Source organism: Sitophilus oryzae, unplaced genomic scaffold, assembly GCF_002938485.1.
Source record: "Sitophilus oryzae breed Bouriz unplaced genomic scaffold, Soryzae_2.0 scaffold_115_pilon_pilon, whole genome shotgun sequence".
In the NCBI taxonomy this organism is placed as follows: domain Eukaryota; kingdom Metazoa; phylum Arthropoda; class Insecta; order Coleoptera; family Curculionidae; genus Sitophilus; species Sitophilus oryzae.
In genome coordinates, this window is record NW_022145793.1 from 777,634 (window position 1) to 798,516 (window position 20,883).

Below are 20,883 nucleotides of genomic sequence, written 5' to 3' on the forward strand. Positions count from 1 at the left end.
AAGATTTGAATATCTATGCCAAGATCTAATCTAAAATAAATTATTTTTTTAAGTATAAAACGAACTGAATTGTTACAAATTCGTGATAAATCTAAAAACATATAATACAAAATAACACTGTGGTAATATTTCAGTAGAATGAATATTTTATTTTGGACACAGCATTACTTATGTAGCAAAAAATGATCGTAACATCAGAGAAGTAACATGCAACAAGGCGACATTTTCCGTTAGAAGTTCTTTTGGCGCTCTTACAGTTTTTCTGATTTTTTTGGTAGAAAAAGGTGGTGTTATTCCATTTACTTACTTAAAGAAAAAAGTTTGAAAACGTTCACAAAAGGTACAAAACTTGTATAGATTATGGGCATGTCACATATATCATATTATAATGTCAGGAAAATAATTTATCCAATTCAATAAAAGAAAGCTAGAAGGTGGAACGCAGAAAATTAATTGTTTGTTTATTTACCTATGAAATGTAATTCCTGGTTCTGCGCCTTTTACACTTGAAAGCCGAACAAATCACCATTGTAATAAAGTTTACACAAAGTTCACAACACACCACAAAAAAAAACTATTAAAAATCGCCAATATTGTCCCTGGTGTCACCTCATTTGTTTGGTATGAAAAAGTGGTATCCTATAATTTAATTAAATGCGAAATTAAAACAAATTAACAAAATAAATTATATGTTTATTTCATACCATCTCTTGTCTCTTAAATAAACTTTTTTTCTAAGTTCTGTAATATTAGAAAATACCTAACACTGGTGTGTCATTTAATTGAGTCCAAGATTCCGGAATCAATACTGTATAATCTCCAGACTTAATATTAACAATGTCAAATAACTGACTTAATAATTTCTTTGCATCCAATGTGTTATCACCTTCAGACACATACTTGACAACTAACATACAATTTACTTTTGTCCTTAATATATTATAAAATTTAGCAGCAAATCCAGTACCTCTGGTACATACTTCTCCATCTTCATCTTGTTGTAAAGGCTTTGCTCTTAAGTTCTCAATAAGCTCTTCGTTAATTTCAGTACTGCTCGAATAAAATATGCTCTCCTTGTCCTGAACATTTGAGAGTTCATAATCAAATAGACTGGCTAACAGAATAACTCTATCAATTTTTAGAGCGGTAAAACTATTGGATAAATCAGTTATAAATGATCCTAGTCGTTGAACATTAAAGGTCGACCGAAACTGAATCACTGCAACCTTAATGTTACTATTATAGTATAGTTCTGCAGCTGTGGACGGTGTAGTTATTTTGGAATTGAAAGGATCCGATCCAACTGAGCTTACTAATGCCGAATGCCACAAAATGCCCGCTTTCTTTAACTTCAATGTTGTAATTAACAAATCTACTGTGAGTTGAGGCACGTTGCCAACGGTGATACTTGGAACGATTATTGTAAATCCCGTTAGGTCGATGGGAGTTTCAAAATTTATTAAACTCATGGTTTTAAATATCGTAAAAGTAATTTAAATTTTGCTGACTAAGTTTCGTTTATTGTTTATCTGTTAAAAAATTAGGTTAGATACTCTAAAAAAGTTTTCTCTTCTTTTCAGTTTAAAATTGGCCGTAATTACCATTAAATCTCACTTGGATCATATATAATTTCTTTTACATACCCAAGTTTTATTTATGATCTAGGAAGCACAATTATCTATGGGACAATTCAAAATAGAATTGTTAATCATAATCGATATTTGGAAGTATCGATATCGTATTTTATAAAATTACAATACAAATGCTGTAAATACACGACAAAACCAGACATAAACCATTCGAACTAAGCGTGATCCGTGAATTGAGCTAAATTTATAATTATTTTTAATGTTCTATACAATTATCTTCACATATTACTAAAACGATAATAGACACCTATATACACAATAGACATACCTACAGATACTATGAATATTTTTAGAAAATAGATAATCATTTTTTTTTGGTTTTTATTTCAAACATATTAACAGCTTATCCAAAAGAATTTATCAGTTTGACGCCTACGCAAAGTTTCTTTACATTCTTCATAAAACGACGAATCTATAAAATCCCTCCTAGTTGGTCGACTTTTTGGCTGTACATTCTTCATCACGGGGACGGCTGGATTGAAGGCCATTTCGGACATACTGTAGTCTTCATATAATTGCTCAATTGTTCTAAAACCCCACAGAAAAAAAAGCGATGTCGCAGTGTCCTTTGAAAGAGAAAATGCGTGACAACTTACAGTTTTCCATATTCCAGTGGTAAGCTGCCGTCGCCAGTAGCCGGAACACCGCTGGCGATATTCCTGGCAAACTTCCTCACCACCGGATGGTAATGATTGCCGAGAGGTATCATTTCAAACAGGGCCGTGTTCGAGGCGTTTGCGTACTCTGGATCGTCCAGTTGAGCCTGGAATTGACCTTCGCCACCCGAACTGTCCAAATCCAGAAGAATATCGATGGACCGGTTCAGTTGCATCATGGTTTTAATTAGACCCAGGCAGCCTAACGACCTGGAAAGGAAACAAAAAAATTATAGGTTTTTTGTTAAAATCCAGGCAGTTTCCCAATCTAGAAAATGGACAGTAGTTCAAACGTACCGCATAAAATCGGCAGTAGTGCAAATATACCGCACAATAACAATATTAGTTAATTAAATATTAATGTTAACTCACCCATTGTGCAGCACCTGTAAACTTAAAGTAGCCAGTCGTTTCACGAAACTGATCGCACGTTTATTGGTTATTTTCCGTCTTCTTTTAACCAAAGCATCTACCAAAGTCTTCAGAACGATCAGACAATTTTCGTGATTCTTGCCCGCGCTCGTTACGAGCAAGTCCTTGTACAAATTGTTATAAAAGCTAAAACATTAATGAAAACAAATACTGTGTTTTATCAATATTTAAGCCGAATCTGTAGTATTATACATTACCTTGTAGGGTCGATATTGATCGCCTCTCCTTGTCCGCCCAACATTATAAAAATCGTCTGAATACAGTGCAATTGTTCCCGATATCCCAACCAATCTTCGCTCAGTAACTTATTTAAAACATTCACTATGTCAATGTAATATTCCAAGTTAATACAGTTCGCAAATCTAGAAAATCAGTTGTAGTTCTAATGTACAGCATATTGGTAGTTCACACATCAATAGTATTTCGCACTTTGAATAAGAAGACTAAGGAAGGAGCATAATGCTATCCATGTATTCATGCATGGTGGGCGGAAAAGGCACCATAAAAGCTCTCTAGGGTGGGGATCCTTGACAGTTCTGTTTGACGATTCATTTGACACATTTGAATTTGATTTGAAATTTTGTGGATTTGTCAGTCTTTACGGAGTTTATTTTATGTTATTTATAATTTATTCTACTACTGATAGTTGTATAAAGGTAGTAAATCTAGATGGAAATTGTGGCAGAACTTAAATTAACAGTGACACTATCGCGATGTATCGAAAAAGACTCTAAAATAGTTGGTTGTGTAGCGTGCGGTAGATCTCGGCAAAAATTGAGTGAAATAATGGAACAACTTTTCGCTAGTAAGTGACTATAAAATATACATACGTGTAGTAAACCGATCATTTATGAAATTCACTTAAATTAACTAAATTATATATTTTTTTTTGCATTTTAGCTTTCATTTACAACTTGTCGAAGATTAGATGTCAAAGAATTTAGATACGTTAATTTGACTTACCTGCTTCAGTAGCGTATCGGATGTTTGTGTTAATAAATACTTATTATAACTTGTCTATTTTTATTAGAATTATATATTTTTATAACAATTTTAATAACTACCAACATTTATTCACAACGTAAAATAAAACAACAAATTATTGAGTCTACCCCACGTCTACCCTACATCATAGTTTTACATTTTTTAAATAAAATTAGAACGGCACTGATAAACCGGAATTTAAGTCGGCCATATTTGAGGCCCATCGCGGTGTACCTAAGATTTTTGATATGCTCCTTCCTTAGTCTTCTTATTCAAAGATTTCACATATATTGCATAACACCAGTAATAGTTCAAATGTACCTCATGCTATCAGTAGTTCAAAAATTGTACTGCATTACTGCATATAATCAGCAGTAATTCACAAGCACAGCGTAATATTACTAATAGTTTGGATATGAGGGCATTTCAGTAGTATTTCAAATGTAGTGCTTATCGATAGTAGTTAAAATGTACCCCGTACAATAGTAGTTCAAATGCGTCACATACTGTTAATAGTTCAAATGTACCGCTTAATAACATTTAGTATTGGTAGTTCAAATGCGCCATAATCTATTAGTAGTAGTTCAAATGTACTGCTTATCGATAGTAGTTAAAATGTACTCCATACAATAGTAGTTCAAATGCCCATATACTGTTAGTAGTTCAAATGTACCGCATAATAACATTTAGCATTAGTAGTTCAAATGCACCATACTCTATTAGTAGTAGTTAAAATGTGCTGCTTATCTATAGTAGTTAAAATGTACTCCATAAAGAGTAGTTCAAATGTACCGCACGATCGCATTTAGCATTAGTAGTTCAAATGCACCATACTCTATTAGTAGTAGTTCGAATGTCCCGGATAACAGTTGGCTATAGTATATATATCGCATATATTATTAGGAGTTGTACCATCAGTAATAGTTCAAATGGACCATATACTATTAGGAGTAGTTAAAATGTACCGCATCATACGATTAATAAAAAATGCCATGCTTACTTTGCCAATCCCTCCAAACAGACGCTCAATATTTTCGTGTTTTCCGAGTTTTTCAATATGCGAAAATAGATGTTGAAAACGATTTTCGTTATCTCGGTTAGATTTTGATGTTTGATTTGTTTGCTTTCTTCCGCCTTTGTTTCCAACATTTCTTGTTCCAATTCTTTTAGTTTCTTTTTTCTCTAAAATTATTAAAATAGAATTTAATTTATTAAGTCATTAAATTTTCCCTGTTTTATTTTACCTTGCGTTCTTTTTTAGACATTTGCAGAAGGTTTGATTTCTTCGCTTGCAATTTTTTCTGTTTAATTTCTTGCTCCTTATCCTGATCCAAATTTACGTTTCTTAAATCCAGCACTAACAAAATTTCTAACAGATCCACACGGACATTGTGAGTATGCGTTTTCAAATAATTATTTACCAAACGCAATACCTAAAATATTTTATGTTTTAATTGCATGATTATTATGATAAATGATTACCTTTAAACTGATTTCTTCCTTTTTATCTTCCTTAAAAACTGTTTTAATTGCATTTTTAACTGTGTCTCTTACAGACTTTCTAGAATTATTTAGAAAAGGTACTAAAACTTGTGCGATATTTTGGGAATAATTGAAATAGGGGTGAGATACTAATAATTCGCACATGGCAAAAATAGATAGCTCAGAAATTTTAACATCTTCCTAGAATTTGAATAAAAATAACATATAATAGTATTTTAATTATACATATAGAAAAATCAATAAAAATTGACGTGCAATTCATCAAAGACGTAAAAAAAGTAAGCACACCATTTTTTTATTATTTTTCTTTATATTTATCTTACCTCAAGAATTTTTCTGGTATCGCCCTTCTTTTTCATTATCATAAAACAATATTTCTCCAGCTTCTGTAAATATTTCTTGTAATAAACGAGCAAGTTTTCTTCGTATTTGTGTAGCTTTAGAGTATCCTTTTTCACTAAAAAAATCATAGGGTGAAATTTTCTTTAGCTGAAATCACTTATAAAAAAGACGCAAAAAATTGAGTATACAGGGTTGTTCACTACAAACGACATGAAATATTGTAGCTAAACGATTAGATTTTTACAAACTGTAAGTTTTGGGTTCGTTGAAGGACTATTAGAGCTAGAATTTAAAAATAATTCAACAAGATACAGAGTGTCCCAAATAAGTAAAAAATATTATAGTTGTAATTATTATAGATGTATTATTCTATTTATTGATTCTACGATTGAAATAAAGGCAAATTTGATTAAGGTTTAGCATACTTAAACTTTACCGTTTTTGAAATATTTTCAATTTAATGAAATTGCAGTAAACATTTTAAGACTTCATTTCTCCAAGTGTATCAAAGTTTTTAATACTAAATATTTACTGAAGATGATTTATTGATCAGATATTGGTGTTGGAATAATAAAAATTATGCTACCTTATAAAGAGTGTCCAAAAATTCATATTAAATAATTAGTAGCTTTAAACGGCAATAACTTGTTTAATTTAAATGGAACACCCTGTATATTTTAGGTGACTCAGATGTACAATTTAATTACCTATCAAATTGTATTATATCATTTTTTATCTATCTCTTCAAGTTTTCGCAGAAAATCCATTTTCGTATAATTTAGACCTCATTTACCACTATACCCATGGAATATTGATATTTTAGATTTTTTTAAAGCAACATACATATGTACAAAATGTAGAGGTGGTAAAAATAATAATATTGCAAGCCTATTTGTTTACGAAAAGAAATATATGTATTTAAATCTTTGTAAAAGAGTATACCAATTACATATACCACTATTACTTCAGCCCAAAAATTACCTAGTTAATTACATTGGTACTTAATTGTTTTAATTAATAAATTATTCTAAATAAATGTGGATTTGACTCAGAAATCAATATAATAAAAAGTTATGGAAATGAATGTCTCTGTTATAAATAAGCATTCATCAAAAAATGAAATAAAATTTATAAGGTGTTACTTTTTAACACACTGTCTTGTCTAATACACATACAACATTCAGTTTTTTGGTATTTGGGGCAATCATTATTAATCAACGTAAACAGTCAATTAATGTAGTTTGAATACCGTAGTTTGGGGCGAAATTGATAACCGGGGGCGAAATTGATAATTACATGGTTTAGTCACATTTTTAAATTTAGCGCCAAATTTAAAAATGTGACTAAACCATGTAATTATCAATTTCGCCCCCGGTTATCAATTTCGCCCCAAACTACGGTATTCAAACTACATTAATTGACTGTTTACGTTGGGCGAAATTGATATTTTTTACGGGGGCGAAATTAATAATTACATGGTTTAGTCACATTTTTAAATTTGGCGCTAAATTTAAAAATGTGACTAAACCATGTAATTATCAATTTCGCCCCCGGTTATCAATTTCGCCCCAAACTACGGTATTCAAACTACATTAATTGACTGTTTACGTTGGGCGAAATTGATATTTTTTACGGGGGCGAAATTAATAATTACATGGTTTAGTCACATTTTTAAATTTGGCGCTAAATTTAAAAATGTGACTAAACCATGTAATTATCAATTTCGCCCCCGGTTATCAATTTCGCCCCAAACTACGGTACTGGATTCATATTAATTGGACCTCTTTAACAAAAAATAAATATTCACACTTTTTTATTTTTTAATGAGATAAGCGAACTATATCGACAATATTTAAAAATAATAATATTTGAAAATAATCTAAAATGTCAATATTCCATGGATATAGTGATAAATGAGGTCTAAATTATAAGAAAATGCATTTTCTACGAACTTGAAGAGATAGGTAAAAAATGGTATAATACAATTTGATACACAATTAAATTGTGCATCTGATTCTTGTAAAATATACAGGATGTTCTATTTAAATTAAAGAAGTTATTACCGTTTAAAGCTAGTAATTATTTAATATAAATTTTTAGACACTCTGTATAAGGTAGTATTTTGTTTATTATTGCAATACAATATCTAATCAATAAATAAACTTCAGTAAATATTTAGTATTAAAAACTTTAATACCCTTGGAGAAATGAAGCCTTAAAATTTTTACTGCAATTTCATAAAATTGAAAACATTTAAAAAACGGCAAGGTTTAAGTATGATAAACATTAATCAAATTTACCTTTATTTCAATCGTAGAATCTAAAAATAGAATAATATACAAGGTGTTCTTTGGAATATATAAAATATTATATATATAATCAATATAAATATTCGAAATAATATAAATAAATTCAAAATAATATAAATAATATATAAAATTGTAAACATTTATTTATATTTACATTCTTGATGGTTTTAAACTTATTAGAATTACTTTATTTCTTTCAAGTTATTTAATTTCTAGTTATTTACAGGCAACAATAGTTTTGATTATATGTATTGATGTATTGAAGTACTACCCATGTACTACCATGACGCGAGTCTTATCTTATAGAACAATACACGTCAATGGGAGATAGACTAGGTAACATTTTACCTATAATGTTACTAATAATAGCAATTTTAGACATATATTTTATCGAAGAGTGTGTTGATAAGACTAAAATAAGCTTTATGTTTTATCTTTTTCTCTTTAGAAGGGAGATGGTTTGTGTCGTAGAATCTGCGTAGAATACATTACAGTATTTAATATCGTGTACTTTGATATTCTTTTCTTAATTTACTGTAATTTCTTGTTTCCTATAATACCAAATCTTGACAATATGGTGAAGGTTGAGTTTTGATCTTATTAGTTTTATACCTGTGTTTATACAAGACCAAATTAAGACTGAGTTAGTTTGTGATTTATATTAAGATGTTTCTTATAATATTTGTTATGTCTTAATCTTAATACTATTTCAAAGAGTACAGATACTAATATTGTCGATATAGTTCGCTTATCTCATTAAAAAATAAAAAAAGTGTAAATATTTATTTTTTGTTAAAGAGAACCAATTAATATGATTCCAGTATTCAAACTATGTACATTAATTGACTGTTTACGTTGATTAATAATAATTGCCCTCATCTTCAGTAAATATTTAGTATTAAAAACTTTGATACACTTGGAGAAATGAAGTCTTAAAATTTTTACTGCAATTTCATTAAATTGAATATATTTCAATAACGGTAAGGTAACGGTAAAGTATGATAAACCTTAATCAAATTTACCTTTATTTCAATCGTAGAATCTAAAAATAGAATAATATACAAGGTGTTCCATTTAAAAAAATACAACTTTGATATTTTTAATTTATTTAGGACACTCTATATCTTGTAAGAATATTTTTAAATGGTAGCCCTAATAGTCCTTCAACGAACCCAAAACTTACAATTTGCAAAAATCTAATCGTTTAGCTACAATACTCCGTGTCGTATGTGGTGAACAACCCTGTATTCCCCTCCCTGTACTGCCTCCCCTTTTCCGACATTAGAATAATTTGGTACCCTAGAAGCAAACTATGTTAAGTCCAAAATTGGAATATTTCAACTAGGAAATAACTTCAAAAAAGAAATTTAAATTCGTTTTTCCCAAAACTATGTTTTGTGACTTATATAGTTTGCTTCTGGGATACAGAACTGAAATCAGTTACATGAAAAGATGTTCCAGCTTTACATTCTAAACATTTTTGTAAATACAAACACATAAAGTACTTTTTGCGGAAATATGTAATTTTCATCTTGAAATAAAATAGTGTTAACTTTAGAAGAACTGACATCAGTTACATAAAAACACCATTCTGTTTTAAATTTTCAAGGTTCTAAACATAAGATTATGGTAAAAAAAAAATTAAGAAATATTAATAGAGATAATAATCAGGATTTTTGTGAATTTACATTTCACAATATTTTATCAATAAACTAGCGTGTACCAGCGACTTCGTTCGCGTCGATTAATAATTTGTAATGGTGATGATAAAGCAAGGCAAGAATTTCCATTAACATACAAACTGGATAAAATTTTCTCACATTTATGTCAGCATGAGAAAAAACAATATGGCGATATTATTATATAACTTGGTAATATTTGAGGGGTAGTTTCATGTTGTTGGAATTTGACTTTCGAAAAATCCGTTTGCCAAAAATAAGCTTTTTACGTCAAGTAGTTCAGTATACTTCAAGCGTAAGCAGAATCGTGGTTAAGAAATTACCCAACTTTCAACACCCTGTATGATTTTTTAAAAAATTTCTAAATATGTAAAAAAACAAATAAATTATGCTTGTCCAAGCGTTTTCCTGAAAGACTAACCGTTTTTTAAATAACAAATATTGTAATATTTGAGGGGCGTATTCATCCTCTTGGAGTTTGAGATTCAAGATACCCCTCCTTATCGAACCTCTACACCCCACAGTCAATCCGTTTGCCAAAAATCAGCTTTAAACATCAAGCAGTTTAAGCAGAATCGTGATTACTCAATGGTCATATTTTATGAAACACCCTGTAAAAAAAAATCTTAAAATATGTAAAACAACTAAATAAAATATACGTGTATAAGAGTTTTTCCAAAAAACTCACCGGTTTTTAAATAAAAAATATTTTAATATTTGGAGGATAGTTTCACCCCCTTAGAATTCGAGTTTCAAAAAATCCCTTCTGATCGAACCTTTATACCCTAAAGTCAATTTTTTTTCCAAATATCAGCTTTTTACGTCAAGCGCTTTAAGCAGGATCGTGATTAATCAATGACCGGATTTTTCGAAACACCCTGTATACATTTTTAAAAAATCTTAAAATATGTAAAAAAACAAAATAAAATATACGTGTTTGAGCGTTTTTTCGGAAACTTGACCGTTTTTTAAATAAAAAATATTGTAATATTTGAGGGGTGGTTTCACCCTCTTGGAACTGGAATTTTCGAAAAATCCCTTCTTATCGAACCTCTACACCCTACAATCAACCTGTATGCCAAAATTGAGCTTCTTACGTGATTAATCAGTATGTTAGTCACTTAAGGATTTTATATATTTAGTATAGATAAAAATGGTACATTTCCACAAGAAGTTTTTGGCGTTTTTATGTTTAGAAAAATGTCTAGAATGAAAAACCGAAACGTGTTGTCATGTAACTGGTTTCAGCTATTCCAAAGATGGAAATCTGAAAATTATGCATTTTTTGCAGAAAAATTTTCGTGACTTTCTATTTAGAAAGAGTTCCATATACTAAATAAACAAATATTTTTTACATAACTGATTTCAGCTAAACGAAAGTTAATCCAAATCATATTTTAAAATCTATTTTATAAAGTAAACAATAAGTTTGTTTATTCCTCACCTTTTACACCATCTTGAAGAACATTTTTTATTTCATATAAAGGAAGAATATCTTTAAAAACTTCTAACAGTGACACAATAACTAATTTTCGAACAGTAAAATATACTTCGGGTGTTTCATCATCCATCAGTTTCAGCAATGTTCGGAGATTTGTAACTTTTTCTTCTGGGTTTTCTAGTAAACCTGTTAATTTTAAAGAGTAATAAGTATGAGATTCTAAAATGGCAATAACCAAAGACATCTAACTAAAGGGTAGACACAACACCCCATTCATAAAACACCATTATTTGTTTACAATCATACACACATTAACACTATAAGTTAAAAGGAGATATATCTAATATTGATAGAATACCTGAACTCAAATTTCCAATATGAATTTTTTTCTGTCTCAATATTTCATTTCTCGCTGCTAGAAGTTGGGTTGCTGACACTGGCTTACTGATATCAATACCAGTTTCCTGAAGACTAAATTCTTCTTCACTTAATCCTGAATCCGATGAATTATCATCAACTTCTTCCTTTTGATCTGTTATAGTATCTTCTATCTCTTCATCTATAACCCATATATACAAAATTTTAAGATATTAAGTTAATATTTGGCTTTTAAAATATACCAGGCACGTCTTCTACAATCTCCTTATGGATTAAACCACCTTTCTGCGTTTTTATCGGCAACAAAGACTTCACTCTCTTTCCACTTGTATCCTCGATTTGATCTTCGTATTCATTTTCCAAAGTTTCATCATCTGTGTTGATTTTTCGCTTTTTTGGTTTTGTCTTCCTAATAAAAATGGATAAATAAGTACCTATAAACTGTTCTAATCCATTATAAAGCCGTACCCTGAATATTTTACCCTGTTCAATATGCTATAACTGCGATCTGAAATGGCCTGTTTCAGAAAATCTAGATCATCTTCATCCACCATTCCCAACATATCCTCTCCATGGTCGCTTTCTTCCTCGGATACTTCTTCGTTCGTTTTTTGCACTTTCTTTTCTGGAACATTTTGATTCTTAGATTTCTTCGGTTGTTTTTTTAACAGGCCTTGCTTAACAAGTTTGTTCTTTTTTTGGTTGTTTCGTTTTATTTTTGAAACTTTCCTTTTCTAAAAATTAAATTAATTAAATTTAAAACGTACTATTTAGAATTTTTGTTTCTTACAACGGACATAGTTTATAAATAAATATTTCTTTTACACAAAACGAAACGTAGTAAAAATTTTAGGTTAAAACATATAAATTGGGTTAGGTTGTATTTCTTCATCTTAGCAATATTAGTGGCTTTTGATTAGATCATATACATTTCCCCAAGTTTGAAGCTGTGGTGCAGGATTAGAGATGGGCAATTTTCTAAAAAATGATGTTATTCATATATAATTTGAAAACCGTATCATAAGACTATTTGAACCAGAGATATAGAGGTAAGAAAAAAACTTTTTCAACTGTGTCTAATTTTTTATCAAAGCCATCATTGAAGCCCTCTAATAATTTCTGTCCATAGATTTCTGTCTGGTATTTTACCGTTAAAACAGCCATACGTAAAAAACGCGAATTTTTGCGAAACCGCTAAAAATTTTAAAATACTTTAAATACAAAAAATGTTCTTTTTTAATTCTCTATATAACAAACAAATAATATACAGGGTGTTTCATTTAAAAAAATCATCACGATCCACTCACACTTTTTTCACCCACCTTATAGAAGTCAAAATATTTTCCTGAAATACATCCTAATAGATACTTAAGGTTTGCCCTCATACAAAATTCCTCATACAAAAAGTTTTTTATTATAGGAGCTATGACAGACTACAGATGCTCGACGCACATTTGACGGACCCTGTATAGAGTTCTACAGGGTGTTTCGAACAAAATGTTACACATCAAAGTTGTGTTTTTTATAATGGAACATTTATTATATATTAATGGATTTTTGGATTCCAGGAAGAAAATATAGGTGAGTATCATTAGAATTATTAGAAAAGCATATTATGACTAAAATGTAAGATTTTTGACATATTAAAACGTTTTCTAAAAATGAAGAAAAACATTTTAAATTTAAATAAAATCTATCTAACTTAGAATTTACCCAGTATAGTCTAATATTTAGTAAAATAACCATTGTATTGACCTAAAAAGTTATACAGGGTGACACAAAATTAATATTGAACATTAGTCACTTTTAAAGGCAAAAGTTACTCTTATTTTTCAAATGAACACCCAGTATATTATTCCGATATTTAATGGAGAATTCGTAACCAAACTCAGACCAAGATTTTCCTAAATATTTTCAATTTTATGATTTAGTGTCAGTATAGATCTTTTTATTATGTATTTGGTAAAATCTAGGTGGCTCTGTGATATGTTTAACGCTAATTTAACAAAAAACAAAGGACGCAGAGTAAAAGATTCAACGTTATAATAAATACGTATTCTACAAACAAACATATATTATTTTGAAATTTTAAATTTATAAAAGAAATAAGAAATTCCTTTGATTGCCTAATTTATAAATCTGTAACAGTGTTTAACGTATTTAAAAAGAAACAAATTGAATTTTGTGCTAGACACAGTGTGACTAATACCCCTTTATAAGGTCAGAATGGCGAACTACTACCGATTATTTGCTGGTTTAAAAAAAGGAAATGTATTGATGTGCTCCACTGCAAGGTCGCCATCCATGTAAGGAGATTTTTGCAAGTGGGATGTGGGACACAAGTTTAATTTATATCGCAAGGATTATTGTTCAGTTGTTGCGTATGGTTTGTTGTTTTATGATTTATTTAAAAAAAAAATAAAAAATAATTATTTCAGCCAAATAATTATTCACTCAAAGTATTTATTTTTTGTCAATAATGATATTTATTGACTATTTCCATGCTATTTTGAGAACGGTTGCTTGTAGCGAATTTTACCTCTTGACATTTTTTACGTAAAAAGTCACGGAAATGTATATTTTTTTACTCAGTAGTTCTATACAGGTACGGACAAAAAGTTATTACTCTTCAAAATAGTTAAAACACATATACACTATCGGACAAAAGTAGAGCAACACTTCGAGAAATATTTGCAAATCGCGATTTTTTAATTATACATGCATGATAATGTATACAAATACAATAGATTTAAAAACTACGAAGTAGGCTATGAGTATCCATGACAGCAATAATTTTTACTAACAAAACAAATGAATTTATTTTGACATTTAGTTTTAAATGCTTAATTAATAGTAACGCGTCAAAAGTAGAGCAACAATTCATTCCAAAGAAGGGTTTTAGCAAAAGTAAAGGCCAAAATACTTGAGCGAGGTTTATTTTATGTTTTTTTAAGAAATTTCTATGCTGGATTAGTCATGCCAAGAGGAATCCAATTTCAAAAGACTTGAAGCAAAGAGTTGTGAATGCATTCATGGAAGGTAACAAACAAGCCGATATTTCAAGACAGTTTGTGTTACCCCGGTACAGTGTATCTAAAATAATTTCATCGTATAATGACAGGGGCCGCTTAGAAAAGTTGCCAAAATCGGGAAGGCCAAAGAAAACAACAGTAATGACCGACAGACGCATGGTACAAAGAAAACAAGGTATGATCGATAGCGGCTCCAATTTCGTTAAGTTTGCGCATACCACCTGTGACGTCATACGCCATACAAAAAATATCCATATTGTTCAATTGCCACTAATAAAAAAAGACCTAAAATAGGGAAGAATTAGGACATAACCCCAAAAGTTATGTTTTGACATCGATCTTGACATTTGAAAAATTATTTTCCAATGACTAAAGAATCCAAGGACAAATAACACCCGACAGCAAATTGTGACGCTGGCATCAAACAGTGCCGTGGTACATATTTTTCTTAACCTAGCTGTTTGAAGCAATATTTATATTTTTTGATAATTGTTTTGACTACGCCTATGGTGTATCATCCTAATTAATTACGAAAAAAACGTATTAAAATGTTAACAAAAGGTACAAAACTAGTATCGACGTATAGCACATATCAAGTACATATAGATGTTAATTGAAGTTGAAGAATAATTATCGAATTCAATAAGAAAACGCTAAAAGGTTGGAGTGTACTGTTATTTACCTGTGAAACGTAACTCCTGGCTCTTTCTTGTCGCTGTGGCTTTTACACTTGAAAGCTACACAATTCACCATTGTAACAAAGTTTATACAAAGTTCACTACACACAACAAACTATTAAAAATCGCTAAAATTGTCGCTGGTGACTGGATGATGACTCACTGTTTGGCATCAAACGAATGGCGTCTAACGTCACAAATTCTACTACAGCCCGTACAGGGGCGTTACATGTCCTTATATTCTTTAGTCATTGTTATTTTCACATTTTGACACAATCAAATTTCACAGATGACACAATCTGTTTGCCAATTTGAAATTGGCGCGCAGAGCTTGCCGACCAATGGTGCCGTTTATCACCTGTGACGTAGTGACCAACCTGCGCAATATCATACCTTGTATTCTTTGTATCATGCGACAGACGCATCAAAAGAATTGCTCAAAATGATCCTTGGAAGTCGGCACCTAGAATTATTGCCGAAATTCCAGAAATTACGGTTGCTATACGAACAGTACAAAGACGATTAGTAGATGCAAAGCTATTTAGTAGACGTCTAGCTAAAAAGCCGTTAGTTTTGGAAAGAAATAGAGCAGCAAGGTTGGCATTCGCACGTCGGCATTTAAACTAGACCGTCAATGACTGGAAAAAAGTTCTGTTCAGTGATGAAACGCGCTACAAAATATTCAATTCTGATGGAATGAGACGTGTCAGGCGACCAATCAATACAAGGTTTAATCCTAAATACGTAACACCTACAATTAAACACGGTAAAGACAGTGTATTTTTATGGGGTTGTTTCTCATGGAATGGGATAGGCCCTATACACTTTATTAATGACACGATGATGGACCGATTTGTTTATAGGGTTATCAGGCAGAATGTTATGCTTTCTTATGCAGAATGGGAAATGCCACTGCGTTTTATTTTCCAACAGGAGAACGATCCAAAACACTCTTCACACGTTGTTCAACAGTGGTTTAGGGAAAATGACGTTCGAGTTTTGCAATGGCCAGCACAATCCCCAGACCTTAACCCCATTGAAAATCTCTGGGAAATAGTAGAACGTCGTATTCGTACCCAAATGTTTCCAAATAAACAATTCTTTGGTAGATAAAATTAATGAAGTTTGGACAAATCTTCCCGAAAATGTCATCCAGAAGTTGATATGCTGCAATGCCGCGCCGTTGTCAGCAAGTTGTAAATAATAATGGATATTCTATCAATTACTAATGTATTACTTTCATTTATTATTGTTCTTAAATGTGTTAAATATTTTTTGTTGAAATAAGACCCAATAAAATATGTTGAATACAATTTGTTGCTCTACTTTTGTCGCCCCATTCTAATCAATTTTTATAATCATTATTATTTATCATTTTTAAACTGATTAAAAGTACACCAAAATTTTGTAAAATATTACTTTTAATGTAAGGATAGTGTGTTAGTAAACGTAGCCGAAAATCACAACCTAATATTTTTTTTATTCAAACATGAATAAAAATGAACTTTGTTGCTTTACTTTTGCCCTATAGTGTAGGTGGCGCCCTCTACAAATATAAGTCATATTGACATCAAAAACAAATTTCTCGTGTCAAAAAACTTCCATTTTTATACGATTTTTTTTACTTATTTTTATCTGCTCGTGTGAGGTTGCTAGTCCTCCATCGAGCGCCTCCCCAGGTGGCGGATAGGGGAACGCCTCCCAGATATGGGTGGTACCGGAGAAATGAAATATCCGGGGCGGACCAAAACTAGCATGCCATAGAGAAGCAGCTGTGTCATTACTGGGTCGAAGCTATCGAAGAAACTTCAATCAAGGTTCGATGCCAGAAAATCGTAAGCGGAGCTGTAGCAGCAGAATGGTTACGACACTGCGATGCAGGAGGGCAGGGGAATCCACTGCATTAATCTCCCAAGAAAGTTATGCGTGATGTCATTTAACATAGAGCCGGATGCTGTCACGCAGTCCGGGTGACGACCGGCGCTTCTGCGATTCCGGGTCGCAAAGTGAAAAGTCAGCTACCGGCCACACGATTGTGAATGATCAGGCATGGTGTGGAAAATTAGCTACTGGTCATCAGAAACTCCAGATGAGAAACACCGTAAACATTGGTACGTGGAATGTGCGGGGCTTGAAGACAATAACGGTCAAACTAGCAATCATCGAAAGCGAGTTGTCAAGGTGCAGAATCGAAATTGCGGGACTGGCGGAAACACACTGGCTAGGGGAGGGCTACTTCAAAACCTCTAATGGAAATTATGTCTATTTCTCTGATTACAGTTGAGGGTTGGAACCTTTGGTGTTACACAGCAAAATAAAAACACTAAATCACCACAATACACCAAAACACTTTTACTTTTACACTGGACGCGCGTTTCGCTAACCATGTTAGCATCATCAGCAGATGATTATAAACTGATTTCTCTGGCAATAGCAAACAAACATTCACAGGCGTAGCCATTTTGATATCAGCCAGAATCCATAAATCCGTCATAGAATTTAGAGCTGTAAACGACAGAATAGTTCTCCTTAGACTAGACGGCAAACCTCATAAATTCAACATCATTCAAATATATGCACCGACAGCAACGGCAGAGGACAATGAAATAGAAGAATTCTACAATAAATTAGAACTTACCATCAGGAATATACCAAACAAAGAATTGACATTAATTTGCGGCGACTTCAACGCAAAAGTTGGGAACAACAAAATGAATGATGATCTAAAAAATATCCTTGGAAAATACAGCTTGGGAGAGAGGAATGAAAGAGGAGACGGTTTAATCGAATTTGCCATCAATAACAGCTATTCTATAATGAACACTAAATTTAAACACCACATTCGCAGAGTCTATACTTGGAGAAGCCCTGGAGACAGAACACGGAATCAAATAGACTACATATTGACCAACCCGCTGGAAATCCTCCATTCAAACAGCACGTACACTACCAGGGGCAATATGTGGATCAGACCATCAGCTCCTATTTGCCAAAATAAAACTCAAACTCAAAACACCCTTCAACCACATAACACCAACAAGATTAATAAAAAGAAACAGCGAAGAAATTCTCCACAGAACCCAGGCTTTCCTGACTACCTCAACAGAAAATACAACAGCCCAAGATATATGGGAAGCTTTCAAAAAATGCACAACAACTGCAACAGGGTCAGAAAAAGAAGATCAACCGATAAAACGAAAACACTGGTTATCGAACGAGACATTCCAGATCATCGAAGACAGAAGACTTCTCCACCGGAAAGGCATACACACAGAAGAAGAGAAAGAAGAACTAAAATACCTGAATAAGGCAATAAAGCAAGGAGCAAGAAGAGACAAACAACAATTTTACTCTGATATATGCAAAGAGATCGAGGGACACAGTCTAAATAACCAACCAAGAGACCTCTTCAAAAAAATAAAATATATTACCAGGGACTTTAAAGCCAGAAATTGGGCAATCGAAGATCAAAATGGAACTTTAAGAACCAAAAAAGAAGACATTATTGAGGTGTGGAGATCATATTGCGAAGATTTATACAAAGACAGTGAAGAATATAACTATGTCGACCACCACGAAAATTTAGAGAAAGAACCGGACATCCTTAAAAGTGAAGTTGAATTGGCCATAAACAAATTAAAATACCATAAAGCACCAGATTCAGACCTAATGACAGCAGAAATAATAAAAGCCGTTAAAGAACCTGGATTAGAAATGCTTCATCTGATCTGTAATAAAATATGGCACACAGGAGAATGGCCCGACGACTGGACACACTCCACCATTGTCACTCTCCACAAGAAAGGGAGCATACATAAGTGCAGTATCGTACAATTTCCCTAATCTCACATGCCAGTAAAGTAATGTTGCAAATCATAAATGAAAGACTGAAAGCTTTTCTAGAAAGAGAAATTCCAGCAGAATAAGCAGGTTTCACCAAGGGCAGAGGCACTCGGGAACATCTTCTGGATATGCGTCAAATCATAGAGAAAGCAAGGGAATTCAACATCCCTCTTTATATTTGTTTCGTAGACTATAAAAAAGCTTTCGATAAAGTCAGATGGCATCACCTGTGGAAAATCTTAAAGGAAATGGGTGTACCGCAACACCTTATTTCACTTATCATCCAGTTGTATCAGCACACTACAGGATCAGTTAGAATACTGGATTCAGCTTCAAAGGAATTTTCCCTCGAACAAGGAGTCAGACAGGGGTGTATATTGTCTCCTCAACTATTTAACATATACGGAGAATACATAATGAGAAGGTCGCTAGAAACATGGGAAGGAGGCATTTCAATAAATGGCCAAAAAATAAATAATCTACGCTTTGCAGATGATACAGCACTACTCGCTAGCAGTCAAGAAGAGTTAATCAATTTAGTAAATAGGATAGAGAACGAAAGCAATCGGCTCGGTCTGGAACTAAATACGCAAAAAACCAAAATCATGATAGTTGATAGGCAACATAACAACCATCCAAATATAAGTCATATCGACCGCTTTGAAGTCGTTAAGTCATACGTATACCTGGGATCACTATTGACAAATACAGGCACATCGGAAGAAGAGGTGAAGCGTAGGTGCAACATGGCAAAGGTAGCTGCTGGGAGACTGACCAAGATCTGGAAAGACCGCCAGATTTCAAGAGCCACCAAAAACCGGCTAGTCAACTGTTTGGTACTCCCAATATTGACGTATGGCTGCGAATCGTGGACTCTCAGGCAGACGGAACGTAAGAAGATCGATGCTACCGAGTTATATTGTTATAGACGTATGCTCCGTATCCCATGGACTGAACGCTGTACAAACGTTTCCATTATAAATGAACTTAATATTACTAACACACAGGCTTTCCTGTAAAATCCGACTAAAACAACTAAAATATTTTGGACATATAATGAGGAAAAGTCCGGACAATATGGAAAGACTCATAATTCAAGGCAAGGTGGAGTGACGTAGACCACGTGGCCGCTCTCCAACGCGATGGATAGACCAGATCACGACTAGCTGTAGCAAGCCAATGCACGATGTCATCGAGATGACAAAAGACAGAGGCGCATGGAGAAAAATCATCCATGATGTTACGCTGACCACTACACTCCCTAATGGGGGTCAGGACTAAAAAGAGATAGATCTGCAAAACAAGCTTCCGGAATACAGTTCGGACCACCCTGTAGGTATATTGGCGAGAGTTTTTCGTCCGGACCGTGCTTGAAACTGAAATAATCGTTAAAACTCGTCCACCCTGTATATAATTACGTAAGATGAAAGCTAATAAATTAAGCTTCGTAAAATTCATACGGCGATGAAACGAAGCAGACCCGCGTAGGCTTAAGGACAAAGACATTGTTATTCCAAATAGAGATTGGGTGGTGTACGTATACATTACGTGTGTATTTAAAATCGTACGTACAATGAAAAATGAAAGAATGCATTTCCAAGCGACTATAGAAGGCGGTGCAGAGAATATGAAACAAGTGACTCATGCTCATTGACAACCATAGACTTAGAATAAAATATAGACTGAGCATCTCATTCATAAATAGCTGGAAGATGCGGACAGACAACGTCTTGTTATTGTTGTGTTATTGTTTTTGGCTCTAACGAGTGCGACACGAGCGATAGATAGGCTGTCTCCGTCGTAACGGTCGTTTCCTGACGGCTCTGCCGCCCAACGCAACACTGTCATTTGTTTCTTCAGTGCACCTGCACTCTCCCTATCATAGGCGGGTATTTTTTTATTTTAATGAAGCTATAATTCAATTAAAAATATATCGTATTTAAACTTTTTTATATTAT

The 20,883-nt window shown here is 32.6% G+C and overlaps 3 protein-coding genes across 3 annotated transcripts; 1 reads left to right on the forward strand and 2 right to left on the reverse strand.

The window, feature by feature from the left end:
- Positions 1–140: 140 nt before the first annotated feature.
- Positions 141–1,578, reverse strand: LOC115887433 (proteasome assembly chaperone 2). The gene is made up of 2 exons (XM_030906860.1): positions 705–1,578; positions 141–639 (listed from the first exon to the last, which is right to left on the reverse strand). Exon 1 carries the CDS (start codon positions 1,467–1,469, stop codon positions 750–752), a length of 720 nt encoding a protein of 239 aa, XP_030762720.1. The 5' UTR covers positions 1,470–1,578; the 3' UTR covers positions 141–639; positions 705–749.
- A 389-nt stretch (positions 1,579–1,967) lies between these two features.
- LOC115887426 (nucleolar complex protein 3 homolog) lies at positions 1,968–12,273 on the reverse strand. Its single transcript, XM_030906846.1, has 13 exons — positions 12,164–12,273; positions 11,842–12,107; positions 11,616–11,782; positions 11,354–11,554; positions 10,999–11,181; positions 5,548–5,681; positions 5,204–5,404; positions 4,966–5,154; positions 4,722–4,903; positions 2,935–3,099; positions 2,678–2,863; positions 2,246–2,515; positions 1,968–2,177 (listed from the first exon to the last, which is right to left on the reverse strand). The coding sequence occupies exons 1-13, from the start codon at positions 12,170–12,172 to the stop codon at positions 1,985–1,987; spliced, it is 2,346 nt and encodes a 781-aa protein (XP_030762706.1). The 5' UTR covers positions 12,173–12,273; the 3' UTR covers positions 1,968–1,984.
- Positions 12,274–17,033: 4,760 nt separating this feature from the next.
- On the forward strand, positions 17,034–18,925 carry LOC115887568. The gene is made up of 3 exons (XM_030907028.1): positions 17,034–17,193; positions 17,534–18,249; positions 18,311–18,925. The coding sequence occupies exons 1-3, from the start codon at positions 17,034–17,036 to the stop codon at positions 18,923–18,925; spliced, it is 1,491 nt and encodes a 496-aa protein (XP_030762888.1).
- The last annotated feature ends 1,958 nt before the right edge of the window (positions 18,926–20,883 follow it).